Source organism: Electrophorus electricus, chromosome 15 (genome assembly GCF_013358815.1).
Source record: "Electrophorus electricus isolate fEleEle1 chromosome 15, fEleEle1.pri, whole genome shotgun sequence".
Lineage (NCBI taxonomy): Eukaryota > Metazoa > Chordata > Actinopteri > Gymnotiformes > Gymnotidae > Electrophorus > Electrophorus electricus.
In genome coordinates, this window is record NC_049549.1 from 5691951 (window position 1) to 5703988 (window position 12038).

The 12038-nt window shown below is 39.6% G+C and overlaps 1 protein-coding gene across 2 annotated transcripts; it reads right to left on the reverse strand.

Annotated features, from left to right (window-relative positions):
• Positions 1-7301: 7301 nt before the first annotated feature.
• Positions 7302-11857, reverse strand: rnf2 (ring finger protein 2). 2 transcript variants are annotated; one of them, XM_027028139.2, is made up of 7 exons: positions 11812-11857; positions 10894-10989; positions 10538-10698; positions 9904-10119; positions 9113-9385; positions 8645-8816; positions 7302-8300 (listed from the first exon to the last, which is right to left on the reverse strand). In XM_027028139.2, the coding sequence occupies exons 2-7, from the start codon at positions 10978-10980 to the stop codon at positions 8199-8201; spliced, it is 1011 nt and encodes a 336-aa protein (XP_026883940.1). In that variant the 5' UTR covers positions 10981-10989; positions 11812-11857; the 3' UTR covers positions 7302-8198. The 2 variants fall into 2 exon arrangements, with proteins under 2 accessions (XP_026883940.1, XP_026883947.1); XM_027028146.2 differs by having other exon boundaries at positions 10894-11011.
• Positions 11858-12038: the final 181 nt, after the last annotated feature.

Below are 12038 nucleotides of genomic sequence, written 5' to 3' on the forward strand. Positions count from 1 at the left end.
TGTGTTTATATATGTATGTATCTTATAGAAGAGCACAGGGTCCAACAATGCCTCATCTACTGCTTTGATGGTCATTTTGATTTTACTTGCAGCTTCTTACTTGCACATCCCAGTGGAATCATTCATTCTTTAATTTTATGAATCTCTTAATCCACTGCAGGGTTACGTGGGAACAGATCTATCCCAGTAGCACAGGGCACAAGGCAGGAAGACATAGACATAGTACCAATCCATGATAGGGCACCAGAGGTGTCATTTACATTAATGTATTTGTGCTATTTGCTTAATCATGATTTTGTATATCAGGTAGATAGGAAGAGCACTAGTGTAGTGAAATGTAGGTGCTTTTCAACTGAGCACAGCCTAAGTGGATATACAATTCAAATTTCAAAAATTAAACCAAAATGTATTTATATGGCGTTTTTTACAACAGATGTCACAAAGCAGCTTTACAAATGTCCAAGTCCAAGCCCCCAGGGAGCAAGCCAAGGGTGATATGGGCAAAGGAAATCTCCCTAGAGCAGAACCTTGAGAGGAACCAAGACTCAAAGGTGGGCCCATCCTCGTCTGGCTGACAATGGTCACCACAATAACAATTTAAAGAGAAAACTAAATTAAAAAAAAAAAAAAAAAAAGCAATTAATGTTGAGTCTAACTTTCTAGACGTTGTAGTCTTGTCCTGATGTGTGTGTGTGTGTGTGTGTCTTCCTGCAAGAGAATGTCCATTAAGGGCAATGGAGAAGTTGGCTAGGGTGGTGGTGTGGTGGGCTACAGGAAGGGACATCGGGGTGGTAGGAGTAGCCATGGTAGCTGAGACAGGCTCAGTAACATCACAACATCAGGGGTAGGTGTATCTTGGCAGAAAGAGAGACTAGATTAGGCATATCCAAGTATGAGGGTGTGTAAATTGGGGAACTATAATGTGCAGTGATGAACTCCATCAGATGTAGCTATGGCAGCACAGCTGAAAGGAAATAGCCAGAAGGAAACACAGGCATGAGGGCACCCTGGAACATCAGCACTCCGCCACTCCCAGTCAACAAACTTGAGTGACAAAAGAGAGGTGAAGGGACAGCATCATAACACCCAGTTTGCCATAACTCTCAGTGCTCATGGACCCCCAGATCTACACTTTTACCTAAAATGGGAAGTAGTTAATAAAATGCCTGACTGTACAGATAGGTTTTTAGTCTAGCCTTAAATTTTGAGAATGTGTCTGAATCTCAAACATTTACAGGAAGGTTATTCCATAGTGTGGGAGCTAATTATAGGAAAAGGCTCTGTGCCCTATGGTAGATTTTCTTATTCTTGGTACTAATGAAGATCCTGCAACTTTGGATTCAAAATTCGATATTTATTTATACAGCGCTTTTTACAACAGATGTCACAAAGCAGCTTTACGAAAGTCCAAGACCCAGTGAGCAAGCCAAGGGCGACAGTGGCAAGGAAAAACTCCCTACACTGGTGGGTAAGAAACCTTGAAAGAAACCAAGGCTCAAAGGGGGGCACAACCTCCTTTGGCCAACAATGGACACCACAGTAACAACAGTATAAAGAGAAAAATAAATAAAAAATGAAATAAGCAATTAATGTTTAGTCCAACTTTCTAGAGGTCCTAGTCTTGTCCCGAGGTGTGCATGTGTCCGAGACCCAACCCACAAGAGGACGTCCATTATTGATCTAAGCAGACATGGTGGATCGTAATACACTAAGAGTTCTCTAAGGTACTGTGGGGCAAGACCATTCAGTGCTTTGTAGGTAATTTTAGAATCGATTTTATAATCAATATGAAATTTTATTGGGAGCCAATGTAAAGTAGCTAAGATAGGAGTGATGTGATCAAATTTTCTAGTTCTACTAAGAACTCTGGCTGCTGCATTTTGAACTAACTGTGGCTTGTTTAGACACTTAGTAGTATAACCTGATAGTAAGGTATTACACTAGTCCAATTTTGAAGTAATAAATACATGGAATAGCTTTTCTGCATCATGTGAGGAGAGCAGGTTCCTAATCTTCAAAATGTTGCTAAGGTGGAGAAAGCTGGTCATAGAAATATTATTTACGTGAGCTTCAAACGAGAGACTGGGATCCAAGAACTCCAAGCACTTTAACTGTTAGGGAAAATTGATTGTGACACCACTGAGGTTCAGTGAGTAATTAGAGAGTGAGGAACTAGCTGTTTCTGGGTCTAATAGAAGTGCGTCTGTTTTGTCACAATTAAGTGAGAGAAGGTTTCTCAACATCCAATGTCTGATGTCCTTTATGCATTCATCAATAATATTAAGCTGAAATATGTCCACTGGTTTTGTTGAGACATATATCTGAGTATAATCAGCGTAGCAGTGGAAACTAGGACAGAGTTTACATATAATATCACCAAGGGCTAGGCCCTAGAACAGATCCTTGTGGGTCACCATAGCTAACCTTGTCATATGCTGAGAAGTCTTCATTTACGTTAACAAACTGGTAGCAACCAGCTAGGTAGATTTAAACCAGGAAAGGGCACTTCCCCTAATCCCAACAACATTTCTGGGTCTATTAAAATGTTGTTATATATAGTGTCAAATGCTGCACTCAGATCAAGCAATATAATTGTCAATTCAAACAATACAATTGTCTCGAATGAATCCATTTCTACTGCTCTTTCTTCCAGCACACATCAGTTTCATATCTCACTTTGTCCTCTATAACTATTAGTCACATTTAAGATCAATGTGATTATATCTGTGTACATTTGAATATCCTTCAACATCACATACTTATGTCCTCTATATTATACATATTAATTAGGATGGTCTTCTCTTCTCTGTTGTTCTGATGTTCACTTTCCTCCCACACCGTTTGAAAAAGCTGCTTTAAAATAAAACTTTGACACTACGAAAGACAGATTGAAGAGCCTTTCAAATTTTAAACAGACCACAACATCTCAAGAGGCTATTAAGCCTGCAGCAATATGGCCTACTTTACCCCATGTGTTCAGTCTGTGCCAATGCAGGGCGCCATGGGAGTCTGGGGTTCAAACATCTTTGTTTTGGTTCACATCAAATGAACTATGCTGCCATCCTGCATTGGCACAAGGAGTAAGTGAAACACTATGCCAGTCAATGTGAGTGTGTGCGCATTTGTTTGTCCTAAATAAAGGTGGAGTTGAGGTGTAAAATAATCAGGTGATTTTTTTGGACATTTTTCTTATAGCTTATAGTCATAGTGTCCCTCTCTGTGTATCTTTCTGTTGTTTACACCTTCCCCAAAAACTGCCATTGAGAGTGAGAGTGGAAAATCCTAGCAGGTGACTGCCAGGAAAATGCACTCAACATACCTACAACATACCTTTATGGCCTGTCTAAACACAACAAACTGTTTAGACAGGCCTTAAAATTTTGACATTCCATATATTTAGTAGGTAGATGGTATTTTCTTTGTGTAAACCACACACACACACACACATCATCATCATCATCAAAATGCAGCTTATTAACACATTCATGCCTCTATATATACACATAAATCTATTAATTTCTTCTTAAATGTGTAAGAAGAAAACCAGAGCCCTCTGTGTAGATATGACATGAGAATCCAGAAACAGAGGAAACAACTCTGAAGTGGCTTATATTACAAGTTCAGCCCATGTAATATATTTCTATGTAAAAACTAAATGACTTGGATATCTGAACGCCACCACAGACATAGTGCCTTGTAGATGAAAAGAAAGGAAGAATGAGATGTGTAACATCTCAATAACCCAGTTGAGGGTAAAGGGCCTAGACAAAACAATTACACTTTATTTAATGCATCGTTTAATGTGTAATCATTATAAGAACTTCAGCAACTCATACAAATGGTAGCTGAATGAGCACCATTCACCAATTAGTGTACCTAATGGTGTCTAAATTAAACAAGACAGTTTCTCATGTAAAATTAGTCAAAAAATAGATTTTTGAGTTACAAACTGAAGCTAGTAAATAGTGGTCACCAGTTGTGGTGGACTCTGTAACACTGTTCCATGTGAGAGGTATCTTATTACCTCTGAAATTATACCCAGTTTTTCATATATTCCAGGACTACGTTCTATTTTCTATGCCTCATATGCATTGGTTGATATATTATAAACACACACACACAAACTCAACTATTTCCTACAACTATCAGTATATCTGAGTAACATGTGGTGGAACACTCTTCACTCTCTTTGCTTTCTCATGCCCATGTGTAAATCCCCCAGGTCATGGCATCCATTAGTGAGCAGTTCACGGGGGAAGCCTGGGTAATGAACAGCTCTGTACTGCCCTTTAACCCCCAGCATGGTGTGCAATGCTGTGGTCAATGACGGAAACATTTATATAAGCTTCCGCCCTCATCTCCTCTTTGCACTCAGCTTCTCCCCACGGTGAATGAGGTCCATTGCCTTAATGTCATGAGAAACTAGGTCACTGTAATAGAACGTTGTTGGTGCTTGGCCGTCAGCAGGCTATGTGCTGATCCATTAGGCATTCAGCCACCTTCTACGAATGTACAGCATTTTTTCAGGTAAAAATAGTGGTAGGAAACCTATCTTAAAAAAATGCAACAATAGTAAGATGCTCTACAAAATGTGTTCCTATTACACAAAAAATCATTTGTCATAAGATTCAAGGATTTTTCTAAAAATACATTAGCCTGCAGCAGACAAATGTACTTAGATTTAAGACATACAAAATGCATTCTCTATAAATGATAAAAAAAGAACAAACACAAGCTTTCCATTTTTATCTTATACCAACAATTTAAAAGTCTGTGAACAAGTATGTGAAATTTAAGATCATAGCAATATAGGTGAAAGATACTGTTGGAAATAGGTTCTGCAAAAAAACAAAAAAAAACAAAACAAAAAAAAAAAGAACTGTAAAGTTCAACCAAGAAATGTAAAATGTAAAAATGTTATATTGATATACATGTTAGGTGCACACACCAACACACTGGAAGAGGTCATGCCAAATAATTGTGCATCTTTAATGTGTTGGGCTTTATCTCTGCAGCCTTTTAACACTGCAGACTCCCTGCCTGTTTTGGTCAGTGCCCCAAACAACAGATCCACTCTACCTCTTCAATCTGAAATCAGTTCTGCATGGGCATCCACGTGCCTCAAAACCACACATGGCTCAGAGTCATGCAGCCTCTTTTGGTTACGCTGCTGGTCCCCTCCTGACCTCTGGCTGACCAGTTGGTGACTGTCCCTGAAGTTTGACCTGTGCTGCCAGTGAGAATACACCTTCTCCAACCCTGGTATTGCACAAGCATTTTAAGGCAGGGGTGAGGATATAGATAAAGGGAGAAGGAGAGAATGAGAGAGCAAGTAAAAGGAAGTGAGAATGATGGGTTGATGGTAAGACTCATTTTCATTTGCAAATGGTAGGCCAGGTGCCTGCATCTGTCCAGGATTAAAACCGCATTATCAGGGTTTTATGTGTCTACTAATAACCTTGATATTACAGTTACATTCAGAAGAATAAACAGCAGAGATATTATTTGTAGCAAACTGTGTAGCAAACTGTGTATTTTATTTGCTGAATCTCATTGTACGTACATGTTTGAGTTGGTATGAGAGTTTACTGTAAAGAAAATGCCATTTAACTTTCGTTAGTAGGTTCAGTAATGAGTCTTAATAAAAGTTCAAGTGGTGGAATGCTGAGCCAAAACAATAAAAAAAAACTGTCCTTGTCCAATTAATTACAGATTGCACTATTGAAATTAAAACTTGTGATATTCAAAACAAACAAACAAACAAACAAACAAAAAACCTAAACATTTAAACATTCACAGAGATCCCATCTGGTTTAATGAGACATGAGCGATTATATAATCTGTGTTTTGAGCTAAAACTACAATAGAAGACTACTTATCTGAATATCCCATTGCAGCACAATCATAATTTAGCATGAGATACAAATTCATATATATATTTTACAGATTACCCGTGCTGGCCTTCTAGGAGAGATTTAGTTTAAACTTCACACTCTGCTTGGGTAAATTACTGATTTTGTTAGTTGTTAGTTAGGTCAATGTAACTAAGATGAATAAAATGAAAACTAATTTAATTACTGAATCCAAATAAACTATATTGGCGACAAGAATAAAACATACGTATTTTAAAACAAAAATATATTTGGACAAGAATGGCAAATTCACTGTCAATATTATGCGCTTGCGCCATCTGTTGGAGAGATTTTTCTTAACAATAAGGCCTGTCAGCACTGGTTTGGGTCATTGGCCTTGATTACTTACGGTATTTGACAGACGATCTTACCTGTAGCGACTTAGATATTCATCAGTATGAGAAAAGGTGTGCTCCCTGGGAATCAAACCCACAACCTTGCTGTTACTAGCTCCATGTTCTACCTGCTCTACCAGTACGATGTGAGGATTACTTCCAGATATGGATTATACACATAAAAAAAGCAAGGGTAAACACTCCAAACACAAGCACTCACTGAAAAAGATTTATCCCATTTGCTCAAACCACTTACGGTGGTTTGAGACAGATTCATACCATATTTTTTAAACAAGTATAAACACACCCAGCTCTCCAAGAAAGCCTGACCCCTCCCATCACCTCACATAAATGTAACCGTTCAGGACCCATCTCAAAGTGGAAAAGCCGAATTAGATGACTTCCTGTAAAAATGGCTGTTTCGAAGTGGGATTATGCACATATAGCGCAAAAACAAAAGAGGAAGAATATAGTACGTTTGCTTTTCAGGCAGAATAAATGGATTTTTGCTCTCAGTCTATTTTAACATGCCTTAAAAGTAACGCTTTTGACTTTGTTTACAAATTCTATGATTAGGATACAATCCAAGTGTATTGTTCACCGTTTCTGCCCAGGCCTTTTTTAAATTCCATTTTTAAGAATTCAATCTTAAACCCCACCTACTAAAATGTTCAATATAACTGAGTAGTCCTTTCCAATAAAATGTATTTTTTACTTTAGCATTTAATAATGCTATTTTTTCATCAGGGTATTGATTAGTAGCAACAAGTAAATAAGCAGGTGAATAAAATTATTACAAGTATTGTGAAACCAAAATGTGACATTCAGGGCATGTCTCATTCTGAGACCTGACATTCAGGGCATGTCTCATTCTGAGACCTGACATTCAGTGTATGTCTCATTCTGAGATTGTCCAATGATCTGCTGACTGCATTTGCATATTTTTATTTTTTTTCCAAACAAACAACATGGTATACATCCCCCCCCCCCCCCCCAAATATTAACTCATTTATGCAAACAATGTCAAACTAAAAATACTTCATGCTCTAAAAAGTTTGTCAATAGAGGGTTTTTTTTAATGAAATATGACTATCAAAAATCTGTGTGTACAACTGACAGCTATTTTTTTTTTATTTCTAATGTATAATAACAATGGTTGCCTAATCTGATACATTTCCAAATTGCCTTATTTGTCAAGTGATGTTATATGTACAACTCCAAAGGTAAAACTGGCAGATGTACATGGTTGACCAGCTACTGAATGGTGATGTGGCATGGTTGGTGCAGACTGAGTCACCACATAACCTCAATACTGACTGGGACTCTGTGGGAACAGTAGCATGTATATGCATTCTGCATACATTAACCTAAAAGGAATTCCTCAAAAAATGCACTTCAAATCTCCCCCATCTTGGTGGATCTTATTGACGACTGATGAGGGCAGACACTGCTATTAAATAACAATGCCGTGGATGACAAAATATTCCTTAATACGAAAAAGACATGTCACTACAAAAATTAGTCTTCAGTATGTGGCTTTTCTTCCACAGCAGTTGTGCTAACAGTTATTGTATTGGTAAATTTGACCTTTAGTTTGCTGAAGGCACCACCCAACTCCTATCAATAACAAGACTGCTGTTCAATATGGGGCTATAAACCGATTGTGTCAACTCGTGTCAAAGTGAAAAGAAAATATTCATCAAATACCAGTACATGACCCAACATTTCCCCATCCCACCAGCCCTACAAAAAGACTTAAAAAAAAACCAACCCAAAAACAAACAAACAAAAAACCAGACAAAAAACAAACAAAAAAGCAGCCACAGTTGTTAAGGAGCAAGAACTCCATGACTAGTATACTCCAGATGAGAGAGAGAGAGAGAGAGAGAGAGAGGGAGAGAGAGAGAGAAAGATCCATCAGTCCTGTCGAGACCCTCAGATCTCACTGGATTTATTTGTGCTCCTTCGTAGGGGCGAAGTACAGCTCCATGGGCTTGTTGACCTTCCAGTACTTCTCACTCACCAGCTCCAGAGAGAAGGAGCCATTTAGGACCTGGTAGAGGGGACACAAGACACACTCATACTAGGCAAAAGGAACCAGGAAACAGCATCTTTTACCAAACTTGTTTTTGAGATGCTCCGATTATGACTGAACCACAACAAGATTGCACTGCCTGAAGGCAGTGACACTACAATGGCATCAAACAAGCCTGTCAGTCATTTTCTCAATGCTTTCTAACTACCACGTATAACTGCAAATGTAGATCTGATGCCCATAAAAATATACTGAATAATCATCAGGGCTTCTATGACACTGCAGTTGACAGTAAATTAAGTGGTTTGCACATACAACCCAACTGATTGTTGGTACATGAACCAGGGTGTGTCTGTACTCACTGTGAACTGGTTGTTGGCTGTGGGGATGTAGATGGTGTACTGCTTTTCGCTGGCTGCCTCCACGTTGATGGGGCTGGCTTCTCCGTTCTTGCGCAGTTCCTCCAGGGCGAGTCTCACAGCCAGGTATTTAGAGAGGTGGTCCACTGTGGCATTCCCAGAGGTCTTGATGTACCTGGGGACAAGGTTCAAACCACAGCGATTTACCAACTGATACAGAAGGGGAATCCATGTACCAAGCCATCTTTACTAAACCGCAATCCTTGTTATTAAAGCATTGTCGCATTTAGGTTTGATGCCATTCAACAGATGGTCATATCCAGAAACCACTTATGGAAGGATTTGTCATGTACTCTGAAATGATTTATCCTTATTTATCCTTATACAGCGTTCAAGACTAAAGGGTCTGGGAGCATTAAGAACTTTCCAGGTTTGAACTCAAGCACAGGGAGATGCCCTGTGGATAGCTACCTCGTTTGCGCAGCGTCTTCCTTCTCCATGAGCGTGGGGTGAGGCCGGAAGACAAGCTCGATCTCGCTGGCTCCGTCCAGGGCCATGTCCACACCACCGTTCTCCGCGGCGTTGTCCATGTCCAGGCCCGAGTCGTCTGATGTCTTGGTGCGCTTGATGCTAGGGCCCGCCTCCTGATTGCTATGCACAGAGGCATTGCTGCAGTGCGAACTGTCCCCGTTGTCCTCCGCCCCACTGCCATTCTCAATCTGGTGCTTCTTCCCCCGCTGCAGTCTGTAGCACAACACCGCCCCCGGTGGTGGGAGGGTGGAGATGCAGGAAATAGAGTAAAGGAATGGGAAATTTCTTCATTATACTCATCAAGACTTGGCAATTCTCAAACATGCCAGGAGAGGTGCAACCAGGTTACTTTAATCTAACCATGAATACAGGAAGGTGGGCACAATGCCTGTCAGAAGAAAGTGAGAATCTACTTGAACATCCTCTTATAAGACAATTCAGAGACACAATGAAAGCCTTTCAAATGAAACCGCTTTTACCACAGCCCTCCAACTTCAAGTACTGAAAGATAAAAGTGCTTCATAGCTTTGTCTCCTCCTCGCTCTAACAGGGTTCAACTATAATTTACCGACCAATGTAGTGTAGTACCAAAATGATACCCAATGTAGTATCAAAATGAGGTGTTACAAACGAGTGGTATAAACCACAAACCTACACTGTGATTTATAAATATACTAGATAAATGTGCTTCTAGCCCTTTTGTTAGTGTTCAACCCAAAGGGTGCCTGTACCTGTTCATGGCTTGGATCTTGAGGCCCTCCTCGATGCTGTGGCTGAGAGCCTGCTGGTTGTTGTGCTTGCTGATGCGGGCCAGCACCCTCTCCTGATGGGCCTCATACTCATCTCTGCTTGGGTAGATCTTGCTGATCAGGGCATCGAAGTTGGGGTCAGGGCGAAGCGAGCGCTTTGATACCAGCTTCTTCCTGCATGTCGGGCACTCCTTGTTTCTGCAAGACAGAGAACAAGGGTTGGTAGCATGCGTGCCAACTCAAAACAAGACTTTACAGTTGAATGTCCTGTCTGTTACTGCGGAAATCAATACCAACAGCATGTTTAAAAGCTCTCATTTTCACTTTGACATTGTTCTTTAGAAATCATTACTACCCACAATTTAAAGCTATTTAAGGCCAATTCCAGTCCCCTGCTCCGGTTTTTGGCTTTCGTTTTAAATATTGTCAAACCCAATCTGCATTCTTAACTCTTTGCCTGCCATGCTGTGTTAAATGTTAATTTCTTCATCATTCTTCCATACTTTTTTTTCTCCATTTCAAATGGATAAAGAACACGTTACAAATGATTCCTGTATGAATCTTTTGACTGTTAAGGTTAACCCTGGTCTGCTGGATGTGCATAGCCAGAACTTACCCGGATCTGAGAGCTGTGATGATACAGTCTGCGCAGAAGCGGTGCAGGCACTCCTTAGTGGTCATGGTGTTTTTGAGCATGTCCAAACAGATGGGACACATCAGCTCGCTGTGTAGGCTACGGGGAGACACGGCAATCTCCAGGCCATCCGTGATGGCCTCCTGACAGAAGAACAGCAGAGATACAGACTGTCCTCAGCTGTAATAGCTCAGTTGCCTGTGTAGTGACAAACTATACTGATTCACAAAAAATCTAAATAGAAAAAAAACAAAACATTCTGTAAAATGAGAACTACACTTCTCATGTAAATGATTTGGAAAACTCAGAGAGCATGAGTTTATAATGTGTACACATACCTGTGGAGTTCGTTGTAACTCATATAGACTGAGCTCCCAAGTCTTGCTGAGAGGTTGAACCCCATTTGTCTGAACTGTCTGAGTCATCTTTCACCACTAATATAGAGAAGAATAGTTTCTTTGAAAGCAGTGAAAAAGAACACGGATTCAATGATGGGTTTTGGACACACACACATATATACAACACAGATACAGCTACCAATCTCGCATACTCAGTAGAACCAATTTATTTAAAAAAAAATTATGAAGAATGTTTTGAAACGAACGATCAAAATCATGACACTTTTAAAGCACAAGACTAGTGATCATTTGTCACTCCTAATAACGTCGTTGTTGCTTTTATTTTGATCAGTATGGTTGAACCGCTAACGCACTCTAGTTTATGCCATAACATCACTAGATATTCAAACGACGCTTTAGACTTGGCTAATCTAACCGATTCACTCTGGATAATACGACAACAAATCAGCCAGCTAGGCTACCCTTGTAGTCCAGTAGATTAGCCAGCTAGCTAATATTAGCTACGGAAGGTTCTTATAAGTCTTTGTGTTATCGAATACGTACAAAATCTAACCAAATAAACAAACTGTCTGATAAACACCTGCGTGGTCCATGCATGAATATGTCAATTGTAAATAGTCCCAAACATGATATTCTGGAGTGAAAATACGCATGTGCTTTTGATTTATCTCTTGCGCTGTCAAGAAAACGCAGATAGCAAAACGTACGGGCTAGCTAGCGACAACGAACGCTAACTCAGTTTCTAGCTAATAATAATGTTAGTTTTGTTTACAGAATCGACTCTACGATCTAAATCATCCAGTACATTATTTATGCAACAATCCGTACACACGGAAATTTTTTCTGAGGGCCAAATGGCATGTAATGCAAGTAAAAATTAGCTGTTTACACTCTTACCTTTCTATGTTGTGGATACTGCCAGCGCGTTCTGGCAAGCTCAATATGGCGGATTTTACTGCCGCAATGGATTTTGGGAAACGTAGGACTGTGCCAAATACATCCTGCTCGTTATGAATGATAGATGACATCTAATTATTCCATTTCATACGAGATATGTAGATACAATTTAAAATAATTTCATTGACCTAAATCATTTATTATAATAAATATATATTTTAAGTTAC

What these genes read in the sequence shown, in the direction of transcription:
- rnf2 (XM_027028139.2), bottom strand. Translation starts at nt 10,980, where the DNA reads ATGACTCAGACAGTTCAGACAAATGGGGTTCAACCTCTCAGCAAGACT. An exon ending in ATCACAGCTCTCAGATCCGG is followed by an intron (nt 10,120 to 10,537) that starts GTAAGTTCTGGC and finishes TCTGTCTTGCAG; the next exon opens with AAACAAGGAGTGCCCGACAT. An exon ending in GAAGACGCTGCGCAAACGAG is followed by an intron (nt 8,817 to 9,112) that starts GTAGCTATCCAC and finishes CCTTGTCCCCAG; the next exon opens with GTACATCAAGACCTCTGGGA.